At 43.5% G+C, this 15,190-nt stretch overlaps 7 protein-coding genes across 8 annotated transcripts; 4 read left to right on the top strand and 3 right to left on the bottom strand.

Moving 5' to 3' along the window:
• Nucleotides 1-213: 213 nt before the first annotated feature.
• Nucleotides 214-1,472, bottom strand: BCIN_09g00540 (hypothetical protein). The gene is made up of 3 exons (XM_024694864.1): nt 1,264-1,472; nt 913-1,203; nt 214-841 (listed from the first exon to the last, which is right to left on the bottom strand). Exons 1-3 carry the CDS (start codon nt 1,384-1,386, stop codon nt 377-379), a joined length of 879 nt encoding a protein of 292 aa, XP_024550657.1. The 5' UTR covers nt 1,387-1,472; the 3' UTR covers nt 214-376.
• Nucleotides 1,473-1,532: 60 nt separating this feature from the next.
• On the bottom strand, nt 1,533-3,307 carry BCIN_09g00530 (hypothetical protein). Its single transcript, XM_024694863.1, has 5 exons — nt 2,874-3,307; nt 2,506-2,816; nt 2,287-2,376; nt 2,048-2,241; nt 1,533-1,993 (listed from the first exon to the last, which is right to left on the bottom strand). The coding sequence occupies exons 1-5, from the start codon at nt 3,102-3,104 to the stop codon at nt 1,881-1,883; spliced, it is 939 nt and encodes a 312-aa protein (XP_024550656.1). The 5' UTR covers nt 3,105-3,307; the 3' UTR covers nt 1,533-1,880.
• An 837-nt stretch (nt 3,308-4,144) lies between these two features.
• Nucleotides 4,145-5,714, top strand: BCIN_09g00520 (hypothetical protein). Its single transcript, XM_024694862.1, has 3 exons — nt 4,145-4,888; nt 5,017-5,151; nt 5,265-5,714. Exons 1-3 carry the CDS (start codon nt 4,616-4,618, stop codon nt 5,397-5,399), a joined length of 543 nt encoding a protein of 180 aa, XP_024550655.1. The 5' UTR covers nt 4,145-4,615; the 3' UTR covers nt 5,400-5,714.
• A 24-nt stretch (nt 5,715-5,738) lies between these two features.
• Nucleotides 5,739-7,695, bottom strand: Bcscj1. The gene is made up of 3 exons (XM_001552608.2): nt 7,385-7,695; nt 7,212-7,300; nt 5,739-7,159 (listed from the first exon to the last, which is right to left on the bottom strand). Exons 1-3 carry the CDS (start codon nt 7,454-7,456, stop codon nt 6,070-6,072), a joined length of 1,251 nt encoding a protein of 416 aa, XP_001552658.1. The 5' UTR covers nt 7,457-7,695; the 3' UTR covers nt 5,739-6,069.
• A 1,030-nt stretch (nt 7,696-8,725) lies between these two features.
• On the top strand, nt 8,726-9,528 carry BCIN_09g00500 (hypothetical protein). Its single transcript, XM_001552607.2, has 3 exons — nt 8,726-8,893; nt 9,076-9,173; nt 9,248-9,528. Exons 1-3 carry the CDS (start codon nt 8,832-8,834, stop codon nt 9,361-9,363), a joined length of 276 nt encoding a protein of 91 aa, XP_001552657.1. The 5' UTR covers nt 8,726-8,831; the 3' UTR covers nt 9,364-9,528.
• Nucleotides 9,529-9,663: 135 nt separating this feature from the next.
• Nucleotides 9,664-11,907, top strand: Bcmep2. 2 transcript variants are annotated; one of them, XM_024694860.1, is made up of 3 exons: nt 9,664-10,833; nt 10,893-11,439; nt 11,491-11,907. In XM_024694860.1, exons 1-3 carry the CDS (start codon nt 10,294-10,296, stop codon nt 11,832-11,834), a joined length of 1,431 nt encoding a protein of 476 aa, XP_024550654.1. In that variant the 5' UTR covers nt 9,664-10,293; the 3' UTR covers nt 11,835-11,907. The 2 variants fall into 2 exon arrangements, with proteins under 2 accessions (XP_024550654.1, XP_024550653.1); XM_024694861.1 differs by having other exon boundaries at nt 10,893-11,907.
• Nucleotides 11,908-13,047: 1,140 nt separating this feature from the next.
• On the top strand, nt 13,048-14,891 carry BCIN_09g00480 (hypothetical protein). The gene has a single exon (XM_024694859.1). It carries the CDS (start codon nt 13,306-13,308, stop codon nt 14,740-14,742), a length of 1,437 nt encoding a protein of 478 aa, XP_024550652.1. The 5' UTR covers nt 13,048-13,305; the 3' UTR covers nt 14,743-14,891.
• The last annotated feature ends 299 nt before the right edge of the window (nt 14,892-15,190 follow it).

Below are 15,190 nucleotides of genomic sequence, written 5' to 3'. Positions count from 1 at the left end.
TATAAGGAGTGTGAGCGTAGAAGTAAAAGAAAGGATGAAGAGTGATCACCAAAAGTCGGAGAAAAGCAGGGTTGCCGGAGGAGACGAGGCATGTGATAGATGAGAAAAAGCTGTCAGGCCTGGAAATAGGAAGATGGGAATTTTAAGACTGAGAGGTGAAGGGAATCAATCACGTTTTTGTAAAGGTTGCAGGTAAATGGTCTCGGAAAAATATAAGAAATTTTAGAAATTTGTCCTTCATCACTAGCCATCACGGAAAATCATATCAATGCAAAAAATTGATGATACAAGGATATATACATACGAATCCTCATCTGAAAACTGTATCCTCTATTTTCAATCCACGCTCCACCACAAATGCCTAAGATGTAAAAAACTATTGCCATTCTGGCTTGAAAACCTCCTTACTCCATGGCTCACTCGTCAAATTCGTCAAACCCTTGATATTCTCACAAGTCTTTCTTCCACTCATTGGTCCTGGACTTGGGACCTTAACACCTCCCTTATTATAAATCCTTCCTGCGTCCTCTCCAACCTCAGCTCCAGACTTGACGTTGGCATCTTCGCCTGTGATGGCACCTTTTCCAGCTTCCGAATTGGCAATTTCCGAGGCGCTAGATTGAAGTGCCTTGAGTAATGTGACGGTTGACTCGGGTGTCAAATCTTCGTAGAAGTCGTCGTTAATTTGGACCATTGGGGCGTTTACACATGCGCCCAGACATTCGACTTCGACGAAAGTAAATAATCCGTCCTTTGTTGTGTGGCCAGGCTTGATGCCAAGGTGCCCTTCGATTGCCTTAACAATCGCATCACTTCCACATCCACCCAATTGACAAGGAGTCTATTTATGGGAGAATCCATTAGTACTTGTCAAGAAGGCGAAGCCCCTCTGCCAACCTAGAGAAAACATACCGTAGTACAAGCTTGCACATGGAATTTGCCCACTGGAGTTCTGTTATACATGGTATAAAAGGTAGCCACTTCATAAACTCTCATAGGAGGCATTTCCAATAACCTAGCAACTTCGTTCATAACGCTCAAACTGGTAAATCCATGTTGACGTTGTCCGAGATCGAGAATCGGCATAACAGCTGCCTTTTTGTATTGTGGGGGATATTTCTTGAGAATCTCTTCGATGATCTTCTCGTTTTGAGGGGTGAACTTGAACGGAATAGAGGCATTATTATCGGGTGTATCGCGATGCTGTAGGACTTCATGTCAGTAGCTAGACGGTACAATCGGAGCTCCATGAGGAAGACATACAACCATGAGGGAATCGCTGGATAATCTGCTGCCGGCAACAAACGACCGACATTGTGATCTTGAAGCTATTCTTGCTGGTCTGAATGCTGATCGAAAAACGAAGGGTGTTATTTTGGAGGCCATTGTCGCGGTGATGTGGCGCAATGGCGATTTGTTACTTGAGGAGATATTTATCTATGATGTTGATTGATTTTAGTTCTCGGATGGTCGCCGTATTGGTATCGTCCATTGTTTAATTGGCCGGGGATATTTGGGGGTATATTTGAGAATGGCACGGGTATATTTCGGTATTAGTGGGATATGATAAATCTTGCTTCCCCTCTCTTATCATTGTAATCCAGCTTCTTTTCTCGTCCCTCTATAAAGTATCAAAAATGGGTTCCTCAAAGTATTGCTATTCTTTATGAACACCCGTTTCTCTCTGCCTCGATACAATCTACAATCTCCTGATTTAAAAGATGAGGGTTTAAGTTTGGGCCTCAGAAGATCTACCCCGTTGGCACCGGTGTTCGTCCTGGTCATGCATTTTCTACACAAGTCCCTGTTCTAGACGGTAGTTCGCCACTCATAACCCGACCACTGTGTGCAAAAGAAGGCATCCTCAGATTCTCTACAGATCATGTTGAAGGCTTTCCATCCACCCTTTCCCTATGATATGGTGGGGCGAAATGATACACCGAGCTTTGGATTATAGCCCCAGTGACCGGACCGAACCACCAAATCCATTGATCTTGAGATGTCTATTAGCCGCGACTCAAACTTGGAGAGAGAAAGTTACACTCACAAGCAAAGCTACCTCTTGCAACTGCAAACGCAAAACATCTCGCTGGATTCAATCCCGCTCCCGGGTATCCAGGTGCAAGATTAATACTAGAAAATGAAACAAGGCCTAATGTACAACCAACCATGAATGGACCTAGGCGTGGCCCAAAAAGCTGTGCCTGTCGGGGATCAAGAGCAGTGCCAAACGATAAGATCCTACGTCGTCAGATCAGGACGAAGTATGGAGGTTCTGAGACTTACAGCATGATACATGACAAAATTGACTCGATCAGGTAAGCCTGTCCTTCGCTGACGTTTGTTGTTTCAAGGAAACATCCTCCTCCATTGTATCTTTCGCTTGTTAACTTATTACTCAACGCACATTTTCATGCAACAGCATCTTAACATTGGCGATTTTTTGCCAGCCTATCACTACTCGGTGTATTGTCTCTCAAATCTCAAGGATGGGAATCAACTCACATCAAAGTCCTCTGCTCTCCTAAACTTCCTCTGATCAAGCCTCCCGCAAGTGCTGCGCCGGTGGTCTGTCCTATCATATACAAGACTCCTCTTGGAAATCCGGTAAGTCCAGTGATGACCGTCGCAAACGTGATGATTGGATTCATGTGACCACCAGAAGCTGGAGCGAGCGCACATATGAATAGTGTCAAAAGAAAGATATTGGTAACGCCAACATATGCCGCAACTTGTGTAGTGTCAGAGTTTCGAATTGAAATGCTGATAAAGGCAGAGAGATAACATAGGCATGTTGTTCCTACAAATTCTATAAACTATGGAACATGAGACTCAGTGGTAGGTCAAGAAAAGGTCTACAGGGAGTGACATACAGCACTTTTCCAAACCGTTATATCGCCCCATCCATCCGTTAGGAAAACATAAACACGATCACTCAATCCACCACGTTTCGATACTCTTCGTTTATCTCTCCGTAAATCTGGAGCAAAGGATCCTGGAAATTGCGCACATGATGCAGGAATTAATTGGGTCTCTTCTGTTGGAAGACTTTCCGGTTCCTCAGAAATTGGAAGGGTGGCTTTGAGATTTCCTGTGGCGCCCATTGCGAATTGGAATACAAACAGAAGAGACAAGACTTTGGTTGAATTGGCGTTCCTATTCAAGACTTTTTATGTGGTATAGGTCGCTGCAAGCTGCTGATTCATCAGAAGCGAGAACGGTGAATGGACCAGGAATGGATGTCAACCACATACATTTATATCCACAACAAATTCAACGTTATAGTATCCAAATGAACCGTGAATTCTTTTTTCTATACATACGTTTCATCGAGACTATCTTCAAGAGACAAACGATAATTTGACAGTTTCTCGTCATCAACATCTACTGAAAGGTCCCGACTGCTCAAACCACCCTATCTGGAGCATTTGTTCTCCGAAACAAAAACACCGAAAGCGCCACATATCTTCATATTCAGTGAAATTTCCACATCTTCAAGAATTGGTTATGCACGAAATCAATCAGTCAATGTACTGTTGCACAAAAAAAAGCAATTTTCGGTAACCCTCAGCCACAACTGCAGCCACACGTCAAGCAAAGTCGTTCAACTGGTCGAAATTAACCACTATCATGCAATACTGCCATCTTCCCAACAGCTCTCTGCCATGTTTGAAGTTCAACTTCTAGGAGTCGAATAGATTTTCAAGACCGGATAGATCATTTGATCGTTGAATTCACAGATCCATAGCTTTCGTAAACGATGTATTGCGTGCATCACCTGCTTGGTAGCTGACCTTTTTCCTCTCTTACATCACATGTCATATTCTCCGCCGTTTTTTTAATTCCAAAATATGGGGTATTTTCATTACTACCAAATTTCCAGATTCGGACAGGATGTGGTTTGGCAGTCATCACCAATACCTTTTGAGGATATTTCTTGACTTCCGGAACCATGAATGCATCCGACCAACGAATAAGCCTTTCTGGCATGCAAACCGATCATCGTGCGTTGTCACCTATACCTGACTTCATTTCCCTACAGGATAATCACATAAAGTAGCATCCGGAGCAAAGAAGCCGTGCCATTTCATCTCATGTACCTTTTTCAAAACGCCACAGTCGTATATTCAGGAAATTCCCCGCAGATACGCATGTCTGCTATCTCGGTACTTCAACGACTCTTGCTAATGGATCGGTATTTCAACTAAAGCCATGAAGTCTCTGGTTCCTTGATTTCCGAGATGTGCCTACCTGTGTTCAAATAACAGCTCGCAAGTTCTAGGACACAGGAAAGTGACATACTGGGTGGGGGATTTAATCCGGACTTCAAGAGAATGCTTGAGAACAGAGATAGGATTGGGCGAAAACATGGCAATGGCGTAAGTGCGTCTCGGCCAGCTGCAGGTTACGAGTTATTTGACCTGGTTTTCTTTGCTTCTGTCCACCGAAGTGGTGTGGTGCGTGCGGAGATATATGTCCAGACATTATATCATCTCCTCACTTCCTTTCTCCTTCTTCAATCCCACAGAGTCCCGCGGCGCTTCATTACGATAACTTGAGCCATCTCCCAATACATTCACAAAAACGAAGCAAGACCTCTCAAAACATTGCAAAAATGCACGGAACCGATATCTTAGCCTTGGCCTTTCGCATAGGACAATTTGCTTTCAGTACCATCGTCGTCGGTCTTACGAGCTCACATCTTCACTCAGCCAGAACTGAACCATCATGGTCTAAGAAACGATTCATCTATACCGATGTTGTTGCCGCCCTAGGTTTATTCGTCTCCCTCTTCTTCATGTTGCCGTTCACTTGGAACTTCATTCATTGGCCGATCGATTTCTTGATGTTTGTTATGTATATGATTGCTTTTGGTTTACTCGTGGATGTAAGTTATGTCTCTCCTCATTCTATCCCTTCATCCTTCCATATTCCATAACCCTTCTCAATCCCATTCTCCACAAAGATATGAAATATGTATAGATGCACATGACTAATTCCAACGGATAATCATAGTTCATTGCACCACTCAACTGCGGCAGTATATTCAACTGGTACGGAGTCTTCGGTTCCTCCGCTTGTGCGAGATGGAAATCAGACGTCGCTTTTACATTCTTGGCTTCATTGTTCTTCCTCGGTTCTTTCCTCCTCGTGAGTTCCCCCTTTCTTCTTTTCCCATTTTACCTCCTTCATTCACAATCCCATCCACACATTCCATGAACCTATCTCTCCTCTCAACCGAATACTAACGTATTATCACAAAGGGAACATATATCCACTACCGTAATCGCCACACAGTCGTCACCGATCAACCAGCCAATAATGGCCAACAAAGCAATGGTCTCGGCGGTGCACGCAAGAAATGGTATCGATCGCGTGCCGAACCATCGCGCATCTGATATCCGAGCGGTGGGCTTCATTTTGGGTTTCGATTCGATCCATCTCGATGATGCATTTGAAGTGAAGTGAGATGTTGTTGGATTTGGGACATGGAAGTATGGGAGGAAGTAATGATGAGATGACGAGGCTGGATATGACAGGATAGGATACGAACGATACCCCTTTTTCTTCTTCTTTTCCAACCTTACTTCTTTGCTTTTTGCAGCATCTTTTTTCCTTGGAGTGATTTTTTTTTTATTTTTCGTCGACAAACAAACAGGCAGGCTGTATGTCTGCCACCGTACATTATGATGGGAAGATAAATGGTTTCGTTAAACTTTCATTGGTCACTGTTGTCGTGTACTCTTACTCAAATCTCTATTTTGTGTGTGGGTCTCTACTTAATATGAATCTATGAGAGTGCATATTCGATTGATACATGACCTTTCCGCTCCTTATTCTCTATATGGAAATAATGTGATGTGATAAAAAGAGAGCAAATGATGTAACATCAAAAAGAACTTCTGAATTTGGCTCCTGTGTCTCAGGAATATTCTTACATATTTCCATATCCATTGCATCACTCGCTCAATCGGTTTCCACTCCTTTCACTTTTATTCGATGACCACCAGGACTCCTTCAACTCCAATTCCGACTCCATGTTCTCTTCCCCATTCTTACATGTATGCATCATAGTTCATCCTTTCCTCCTCCAGTAACTGGCGTATCAGGTCTTCCACTGTCCTTTGCCAAATCTACTCCATTCTTCTTCCTCCACTTCTCCCATAGAGCCCAGAAATCCTTCTCCATGCCCTTCTCCATCTGGTCCGGCAAGACAACTATGTACTCCACAATTAGGTTTCCGAATTGTGTATCATGGTAAACACTATCTCCGTCCTCATGCCATTTTGGCATTCCTTCTCCTTTTACATGTTCCACATGACCCGGTTGAACAGTTTGTCCTCTTTCGCGAGAAAGCTGCACGATATGTCCGTCCAAATGTGTAAGGTTTCGAGTCCATGATCCCATCCATGCTTCTCTTAATGAAAGTATTTCGCGCCAATGAAGATCGTCACCCTTACGACGGAAGAATGTTCCGTCGACTCTTAATTCGTTGTCTTCTTCAAGGTTCGCTTCCTTCTCAACTAAAGTAACGTGAAGATCACCAGCGACCCAGTCGGGAGATTCGTCGGCTTCGTTTTCATAGTTTATTGTTTGTCCCTTGGGGGCTCCGCGTTCAATCACTAGTGAATGCGTTTGGACTTTGCGGATGACGCGAGAACCAGAACAGACAGGGCATTTGTGCTTGATTGTTTTTCCTTTGCCGTCGCAGTGATCGCACTTTACCTGTACTTGTTGGAATATTCCAGGCGCGAGTTGATGTTTCTTTAATTGGACTCCGTGGCCGTTGCATACATTACATGTATCGACTTGGCCGTCCGCAGATCCAGAGCCTTCACATTCCTCACATATCATTTGTTTCTCGAGTTGAAATTCGGTGGTATGTCCATTGTAGAAATCGCGGAGGGGTATTCCTACTCGCACTTCCATATCGGGACCTTTTCGTTGTCCGTGTCCGCCGCCGAAATGTCCACCTCCACCAAAGAATCTGGAAAAAAGATCGAATGGGTCGTGGTGACCCCCACCTTGCCCGCCTTGTTGTCTTTGTTTTAGTCCTTCGTGTCCATATTGATCGTATATTTTGCGGGTTTCTGGGACGGAGAGGGCTTCATAAGCTTCGGCGATTTCAACAAACTTTTGCTTCGCTGTTTCGTCTCCTCTATGTATCATATTAGCAGTGGTTTGAGCTCAAAGCAAGAGTTTATACATACGGGTTCTTATCCGGGTGATATTTCTTGCTCAAAGTCCTATATGCGCGCTTGATATCTCTTTCTGAAGCTTGCTTGTCTATACCAAGAAGCTATCACAAAATTAGCATTGGTTATGTCCTCTCAACCGCCAAGCTCGCAAAACTTCCAGAGGCTACATAAAAAGAGAAACATACTTGGTAGAAGTCCTCCGCGCAAGCTGCCAATTGCAGTATGCAGAGGAATAAAAAGGTAAAAGGTAGCCACATCTTTGCGCCAGATATGCGCTCACAAGGAGCTAGGTAGATATTTTCTCTACACGAATTGAAATTTATAAACTACAAGAAACCATGCGCATGTAGTTGCAGAATACGGAATATCAAGAAAAAATAGAATTGCAAAACAAGCTAATGTATTGCTCAATATAAGGAACGTCAACTTCTATGTATTGTGTTAGATTTACGGAGAACACTGAAAAAGATACCAAGCTGGCCTTATTGATAGCATCGATAAGAGATTACAAGGGTCGATGAGATTTCATACGTCGACCTTTAGCGTTGCATGGCGCGATGATTAGTCACGTGCAATTGTAAGTCTCTCAAGTTTGGCGACCTGCACATGTAGCTGTTACACCTGCAGTCGAACGATGACCAGGGAAGGGACATTTTTAATGTTCCAAATCGATTTCATACAGATAAATCATCCCGAACAATTGATCGCTTCAAGAGAAGAATCTTCTCCAAACATTAGTGCGAAGTCAAGGTTGAAGATCCATACACACTTATAGGCTTACTGCGTGGTCTTCGACATCCTCAGGCTACTCAAGAAGTCTAAGACTGAATATTTTGCATGGCTGGAGAGGCAAATACAAGATTGAGGGCTGTCGCTCGAGCGTTATCAAGAGGCCTGCGAGTTGTGGGCTGGACTACGTGAAAAATGAATATCTTTCGCAACTACTGGAAGGAAGATCTCCAGAAAATGATCAATATAAGGGATATGCCAGTGCTATCCTAGAAAATCAGATTGCAAAGCCCTGGGAGATCAATCTAATGGAGTCCCGGTATTCTTTGTAAAAAAAAATCACTCGCGTTAGCAGTAGAGCCTCGATATCTAGATGACGCAAGAAACAACAAGGAGGCAAGTTATGATGATTAACGTGGTGTTACAAGAACTTTGAGAGCTCTTTTTCCATGACAGTCTAGATCGTCAAACCTTTACCACAGAATACCAAACAAGTCCAGAGTCTCGTGTGGGTAACCAGATTAGATACAAATTCCGCAAATCCATTAGCCGAGTTTCTTCAAACCTTCATTCTTCCATTTTACCATGCTACTCCGTATCATCTTATTGGACAGATCTGACAACATACCAAATCAAACCACCAGCGTGGCTATGGTTCCTGATGACCTTTACGAGGCCAACCAAATCCCTGCCTTGAACCGAAGATCTGGTTTTGACCCCTGCGATATTGTGACGTCAGATCTCAGATTCATCATTCCTGTCGCCTCTGCATGTGTATATAAATGTATGTGTATCCAGACCGCGCATATCAATTTCCATCAATATTAAATTAGAATCTTGATTTAAACAGACGATTTACTCCCAAGCAAAATAAACCATCAAACGAGGAAAAAAGAAGTCAATATGCCTATCAATGATAAATCAGGAGTTTCGGGTGGTGTTACTTGGGTGACTAGTACTGTCGGGTATGTTGTTTATCTCCTTTTCTCCATATTCCTTCCCTCCCTTCTCCTTTTTTTTTTTTTTTTTTTTACAATCACGTTGCGTTTGGTCCTCTTGCCCTTCTTAGCCATGCCCTCATTTATTCCCCAACTACTTTCAAAATTCTAGCCCACGGAATGAAACTTAAACTAACATGACTTGACAGGAATGGTGTCTCAGGTGTCACAAACACAGTCGGAGGTGTAGTTGGATCTGTCGGAAGAGGATTGGGAGAGACTGTAAATGGAGTTACCGGAAACGCAGGTTTGTCACCTTTTTAAGATGATAGAAGGAAAGGATTGGAGGAAAGAGAATGCAAGCTAACAATTACGTATTAGGTAAACCAGTAGGAGATGGTATCAAAGATGTAGGAGAGGGCATTGAAGGCGGAGCAGCACGTGTAGCGAAAGGAGTCAAGAATGCGGGGGAGGGTCAACATGGGCCTTTGAGATGAGGACTATCTTTTTTTGGTTAAGGGTTTGGGTAGCGTGTGGATTTGATATGATACCAATGCTTATTTTCTAAATGGGTCGTCGTGTAGAAATATATGACAAATTTGTTGTTTGAGATAACAATCCTCATTTGATACTTATCTATTCGACCGGAATTTTCCATCGCATGCCGTAAACGAGTGTGATGATGGGGCACTGCCCCTATATTGTGTAACAAGAATCTGATTCATATAAATCTGAAGCCATGCTTTCTACCATATCAACATTCTTGAATGAAGCGTAAGCGTTGATCGGTTCATCATGACTTATGGCATTTTGATCAATGGCTAATAAACTACATATGCATACCGTCATTTTTTATAGCTCAAAAACCGAATTAAACATCACTCCCAAGTTTACTGATATATATATACATTTCTAATATGAAAGATGTGAGCTTCTATCACAACTCTGACTTGGGCCCGCCCACCTATCTCCCCAAACCAGCAAAAATTTCCCCACGTCTGACCGCCAAGGCATCTTATCAGCACCCCTGACATCCACCCCCAAGCTTATCATTATCAAAGTTTCGTAAAGCATAGGAAGAATGTAGTGTCGGCGATCTAGAATAGCGAGAATAACATTTTTTTGGTTGCTAAGGCGAGATAGAAGACGGATGGAGAAAATGCCAAGAAGGTGACCGCTGAAGCAAGGTTCCTTATAGGTTTCCGAGGAAGTGGTTTGTGGGATTCGCGATAAGGAAGGGATTGAGGGTCTTGGACGAAGGTTGGGTCCTTGAAATGGGGCTCAAAGGAATGGAAAAGATGGGATGGGGTACTTAAAACTTGGGAAATCCTCCCCCTTATATACGGGAACCCTCGATTCCAACATATATTTACCATAACCTTAACCCTTCGTACTCAATCTAATAGTGACCACACCTAGTCAGCACCATGAGTGCTCCCGTCTTCAACTCCTCCATCCCCAATGGCGGAAATCCTGAACTCGTAGACGTCAACGCTCAATATTCCGGTTTCGAATTCCACTACACGTATATAGCTTTCTGCGGCTTCATCGTCTGGCTCATCATTCCAGGCATCGGACTCCTCTACAGCGGACTCGCACGGCGAAAATCGGCTCTTACCTTGTTGTTTCAATCGCTTCTCGTAGCGGCAGTGACGACTTTCCAATGGATGTTCTGGGGATACTCACTTGCGTATTCGCGTACAGCTGGACCTTTCATTGGCGATATGGCGAACTTCGGACTCAAGAATGTGATGGCTGCTCCGTCCCCAGGTAGTGCAGTGATTCCAGAGATTGTGTTTTGTTTGTATCAGCTACTTTTCTGCGCGTGTACAGTGCAAATTGTAGTTGGTGGTGCTTTCGAGAGAGGAAGAATTATACCGAGTTTGGTATTCGGGTTTTGGTGGGCAACAATCGTTTATTGTCCTATTGCTTGTTGGACCTGGAACTCTAATGGTTGGTTGTATAATGTAAGTTCCTTCTTGGTTGTTGATTTCATATAAATCACATAACTGACCAAGAAAAAAAGCTCCCTTCATTGGATTTTGCTGGTGGTGGACCAGTCCATATCGCATCCGGCTGGTCTGCATTGGCGTATGCTCTTGTACTAGGAAAGCGCAAGCACACCGGCGAAAAGTCTCATGGAAGACCACATAATACTACTCTCGTATTCCTAGGTACAGTCCTAATTTGGTTTGGATGGTTTGGATTCAATGGAGGCAGTGCTCTAAATGCTTCCGTCAGAGCGATGCTTGCTGGATTCAATACCAATACTGCCGCATGCACCGGAATGCTTGGATGGGTGCTTGTCGATTATGTCAAACACGGTGGCCGATTTAGTCTTGTGGGGGCCTGTGAAGGGGCTATTGCCGGACTTGTGGGAATCACTCCTGCTGCGGGATATGTTTCCGTTTGGCTGGCCGCAGTTATCGGATTCATAACTGCAGTAGTTTGCGCATTATTACAGAACGTAAATGAATGGCTTCATATCGATGAAGGAATGGACGTCTTTAAGCTCCATGGTATCGGTGGGATGGTAGGAAGTTTTTTGACTGGAATATTTGCAACATCCTCTAGTATGTATCTTTATCTTTGAGAGTTTAATGTCCAAGCTAACTCCGAAACAGTCAGTATGCTCGATGGAGTAACTTCAGCCTCGGGTGGTATTGATGGTAACGGAATTCAAGTGGGTAAACAGTTTGCAGAAATCACCGCGATATCAGCTTACTCATTCCTCGTATCTTGCGCTCTCCTCTATATCCTGAAATTCATTCCAGGAATGCACTTGCGGGTAACAGAGGAGGCTGAGATTCAAGGCTTGGATATGGATCAATTCTTCGATGAGCAAATTGGTGACTGGGCAATATTTGAAGAATTGGATCAACGAAAAATGTTGTTAGAGGCAAGCTCGCCTGGAACACCACAAGTACAAGAGGTACAAGACCAGATAGAGCAAACCAAGAAGGTGTAGAAGATTAGCGGAGGATTGGGTATGTCAATCAATCCTATTTATTAAAGTAGAACATCCATTTTAATTGGTTTCATTCTCGTTCTTTTTCGCCATTGACATGTGGCACTGCATGACAGTGACACCTGGTTGTATCAAAAGGCGTAGCTGAGCCCGTCACTCAAGCATGTAACAGCATTGAATCTGTTCAAAAAGCCGGGCAAAAATGCAGGATGTACTCACAAACTTTCCGGGCAAAGTCTCTTCTCTTCCTGGAAGAAAACTGACACTAGTCAATAAATAATCACGCCGTTAAGGATCTATATTACACTGAAGAACATGTAGCCGAGCATTTGCCAGATGCAAAGCAGACCTTCCGAAGAATAAATTTTTGATCCCCGAGATCCCGGGCGCTTGTAATCCAAATAGTCTGTAAGATATGAGCTGAAATTGTGTTAGACTTGATATTTGAGGTTGAGTCAAGAAATCAACGAGGCCTTTCTAGTCATCCCTAGATCGTAGATAGGTTGCGTCGTCGTGAAATTTTGCTTAATATCCCATTTATGATTCTTGGTGCTCCACATTGGTTCAAGAGGCTGGGAATAGATATCTTCACGTTATGGATATTAACCGAACGCGTTTGAAGAGAAAAAGAATGGAGTTCAAATTAAAAGGTCTGGTTAACGCGTGCTCCACCATCCAAAAATAGAGATTATTCTGGAGTGAAGTAAGAATTTAGTATTTTGAGTGAGAAATGGGGGTGGAGTTGTTCATGTTCGTGCTTCGCGTGTGCGCACTAAGGTTAATAACTTGCAAGACCCGCTAGTGGTAACTACCCGGAGCCAGGATAACGACGCCAACACACGTAGAGCCAAACGCAAAATCTTTGTACAGCCAAAATTTAAGATTTCTACAATATGTGTGCGAATCCTTCCGCCCACTCAGTATTGGAACGCTATTGATAAAAATTCTGAGACGGGGCGAGCCTGCCTTCTTTATTCGTGAAGGATCTCCTAGGATCAACATTGGCTAACGCACACATTGGGTTGAAGTCAATGCGGCGAACCTTCCTGCCTGCCAATCACTAAGTACTCGAAATTCCCCATTTGAGTATATCACGGACACGGATCGTAATATACCTGGTCACATAGTCTTCCAGAATTCTTCCATTGAAGCAAGGGTTCGGAATGCATGATATCTGGTTGGCCAAAAAAGACCTAGAGGGATATGACTAAACGAACCCCCATGCTACTTGCCATCTGGTATCCTATAGATCTTGGTCGAACGACGCAAAATCCTTAGTAGGATGACATGACAGAGCACAGGCTTCTTTCAATGTCTTGCCCAGCGTTTGCTTCCTGCACCTAGATATATAAAGTCTGGCGGCACCTTTGATTATTATTCCGATTTTCAACAGCATCCTCATTATCTTCCTCTTCCTCCACTTCCTCTCAATATCCTCCTTCAAGTGTTACAATCAATTACAAGCATTGAAATGGCTATCTTCAAAGTTACTCCATTGCTTTTGGCTGCTGCCACAGGCTATTTTTCTCTTGGAGCATTTGCCGCGGTATTAAGCACTACTGCCTCTGTCACTATTAACAGTGTTATATACCACAACGTCGAACATGTTGAAAGGGATGTGGTAGTGATTGGTGGTGGATCCTCTGGAACCTATGCAGCAATTGGTCTCCTCGACGCGGGCAAGACTGTGGCAGTCATTGACAATAAAGCTCGCATGGGGGGTCACACAGAAACCTACATTGACCCTGCAACTGGGGTTTCAGATGACTATGGTGTTATTATCTTCCACAATATCGATCTTGTCAAAAATTATGCTGCACGTCTTAACGTCACTTTGGCAGTGGCCAACACAACGGAATATGTTCAATCAAGTGTATATGCCGATTTCCGAACCGGTCTTGAGAACTCTACTTACACGACTGCTGACTTTACCGCTGGCCTTATGCTCTACATGGAACAACTTGCGAAATACCCCTATCTGGAGAATGGATTTGATTTACCAGACCCAGTACCAGAAGATCTTTTGCTCACTTTTGGGGAGTTCGCAATTAAATACAATTTCGGCAAAGAATTTCTTGGATTCATTTCCAACTTTGCTCAGGGTCTGGGAGATCTATTGTCCAAGCCTACTTTATACGTTCTCAAAAACTTTGGTCCGGGTGTCATCGAATGTTTTACCACTGGTTTCTTGGCAACCGCTGCACAGGATAATAGCTTACTCTACGAATCGGCACAACAAATTATCGGTGACGACAACGTTTTCCTGAGCGCAAAAATTATCGCAGTCGACCGAAGTGGTGATTGTGCCCAAGTTCTTATTAGCACTCCTACCGGCTACAAGTTCATCAATGCCCAAAAATTGGTCTTCAGCATTACACCTCAGATTAGCAATCTTGCAGGATGGGATCTTAGCACCTCAGAGCAAACCCTTTTCTCTCAATTCAACAACTCCGGATACTACGTTGGTGTCTTTGGCAATACTGGCCTTCCAACCGGTATCTCCATTGTCAACGTCGCCGATAACACCACCTACGGATTTCCACCTCTTCCAGCCACGTATGCCATCAACCCTACTGCCATCCCAGATGTCTTCAATCTTTACTACGGTTCCGCAATCTCTATAACCGACGACGAAGTCCGTGCTGCCATGTATGGCGAGCTTGAAAGACTCCAGATCACAGGTATGACTGAGAGCACCCCAGAACTCCTCGCATATACCAGACATACACCATTTGAGTTGTGGGTTCCAGCTGAAGCTATTGCTGCTGGTTTCTACAGTGATTTGTATGCACTTCAAGGACAACAAAACACTTTCTACACAGGAGCTGCTTTCCATGCTCAAGATTCAACTCTGCTCTGGCAGTTCACTGAAGCATTGCTTCCTAACATTACTGCTAGCTTGGCATGAATAGTTTGTTTTTAAGAGGGGACTTTTTTTTGTAAATAGTTTTAAGGAAATTTCCGAAATGAATTAGTGCATGATGGATGAACGGATGAGGAAAAAGTAAGTACATATATACATAGCATACGGTATCAAAATGAAGCACGTTCTATCTAATATAATAGTCTGTAAAAATCCTGACATCTGAACTCGCTACATATTAAAATGACTTAAAAAAATATGCGCTTTTGAAAGTCCATTTGGGTGCTGTATCTTCTTTTCACCTTTTCCTATCCGCACCAAAGGTATACAATTATCTCACCCATCACTTTAGCAGTATCTAGATTCACAATCAGTCAATCCACCATTGTCATTCTTCTTCTTTCTTATACATCCAGTAGGCGAGTATCTACCTCTGTCTTCGTTCATACACGTTGGAAGTACTTACCAAATCTCGGCCCCACTCCCCGATTCA

This window comes from Botrytis cinerea, chromosome 9 (genome assembly GCF_000143535.2).
Source record: "Botrytis cinerea B05.10 chromosome 9, complete sequence".
NCBI classification, from domain to species: domain Eukaryota; kingdom Fungi; phylum Ascomycota; class Leotiomycetes; order Helotiales; family Sclerotiniaceae; genus Botrytis; species Botrytis cinerea.
Note: the sequence above shows the minus strand (reverse complement) of the source record. Positions and strands in the feature narration are given on the sequence as shown.

Excerpts from the sequence above, each read along its gene's own strand:
- BCIN_09g00520 (XM_024694862.1), top strand. The coding sequence starts at position 4,616 with ATGCACGGAACCGATATCTTAGCCTTGGCCTTTCGCATAGGACAATTT. Across the intron at positions 4,889-5,016 it reads CTTTTGGTTTACTCGTGGAT|TTCATTGCACCACTCAACTG; the intron begins GTAAGTTATGTC and ends GGATAATCATAG. Across the intron at positions 5,152-5,264 it reads TCCTCGGTTCTTTCCTCCTC|GGAACATATATCCACTACCG; the intron begins GTGAGTTCCCCC and ends ATTATCACAAAG.
- BCIN_09g00540 (XM_024694864.1), bottom strand. The coding sequence starts at position 1,386 with ATGGCCTCCAAAATAACACCCTTCGTTTTTCGATCAGCATTCAGACCA. Across the intron at positions 1,204-1,263 it reads CCAGCGATTCCCTCATGGTT|CATCGCGATACACCCGATAA; the intron begins GTATGTCTTCCT and ends GAAGTCCTACAG. Across the intron at positions 842-912 it reads ATGTGCAAGCTTGTACTACG|ACTCCTTGTCAATTGGGTGG; the intron begins GTATGTTTTCTC and ends TCCCATAAATAG.
- BCIN_09g00480 (XM_024694859.1), top strand. The coding sequence starts at position 13,306 with ATGGCTATCTTCAAAGTTACTCCATTGCTTTTGGCTGCTGCCACAGGC.
- Bcmep2 (XM_024694860.1), top strand. The coding sequence starts at position 10,294 with ATGAGTGCTCCCGTCTTCAACTCCTCCATCCCCAATGGCGGAAATCCT. Across the intron at positions 10,834-10,892 it reads CTAATGGTTGGTTGTATAAT|CTCCCTTCATTGGATTTTGC; the intron begins GTAAGTTCCTTC and ends CAAGAAAAAAAG. Across the intron at positions 11,440-11,490 it reads AATATTTGCAACATCCTCTA|TCAGTATGCTCGATGGAGTA; the intron begins GTATGTATCTTT and ends ACTCCGAAACAG.
- BCIN_09g00500 (XM_001552607.2), top strand. The coding sequence starts at position 8,832 with ATGCCTATCAATGATAAATCAGGAGTTTCGGGTGGTGTTACTTGGGTG. Across the intron at positions 8,894-9,075 it reads TGGGTGACTAGTACTGTCGG|GAATGGTGTCTCAGGTGTCA; the intron begins GTATGTTGTTTA and ends ATGACTTGACAG. Across the intron at positions 9,174-9,247 it reads TGGAGTTACCGGAAACGCAG|GTAAACCAGTAGGAGATGGT; the intron begins GTTTGTCACCTT and ends ATTACGTATTAG.
- Bcscj1 (XM_001552608.2), bottom strand. The coding sequence starts at position 7,456 with ATGTGGCTACCTTTTACCTTTTTATTCCTCTGCATACTGCAATTGGCA. Across the intron at positions 7,301-7,384 it reads GCGCGGAGGACTTCTACCAA|CTTCTTGGTATAGACAAGCA; the intron begins GTATGTTTCTCT and ends ATTTTGTGATAG. Across the intron at positions 7,160-7,211 it reads TATCACCCGGATAAGAACCC|AGGAGACGAAACAGCGAAGC; the intron begins GTATGTATAAAC and ends TATGATACATAG.
- BCIN_09g00530 (XM_024694863.1), bottom strand. The coding sequence starts at position 3,104 with ATGGGCGCCACAGGAAATCTCAAAGCCACCCTTCCAATTTCTGAGGAA. Across the intron at positions 2,377-2,505 it reads GGAGAGCAGAGGACTTTGAT|ATACAATGGAGGAGGATGTT; the intron begins GTGAGTTGATTC and ends AACAAGCGAAAG. Across the intron at positions 1,994-2,047 it reads TGCAAGAGGTAGCTTTGCTT|ATCAATGGATTTGGTGGTTC; the intron begins GTGAGTGTAACT and ends AGACATCTCAAG.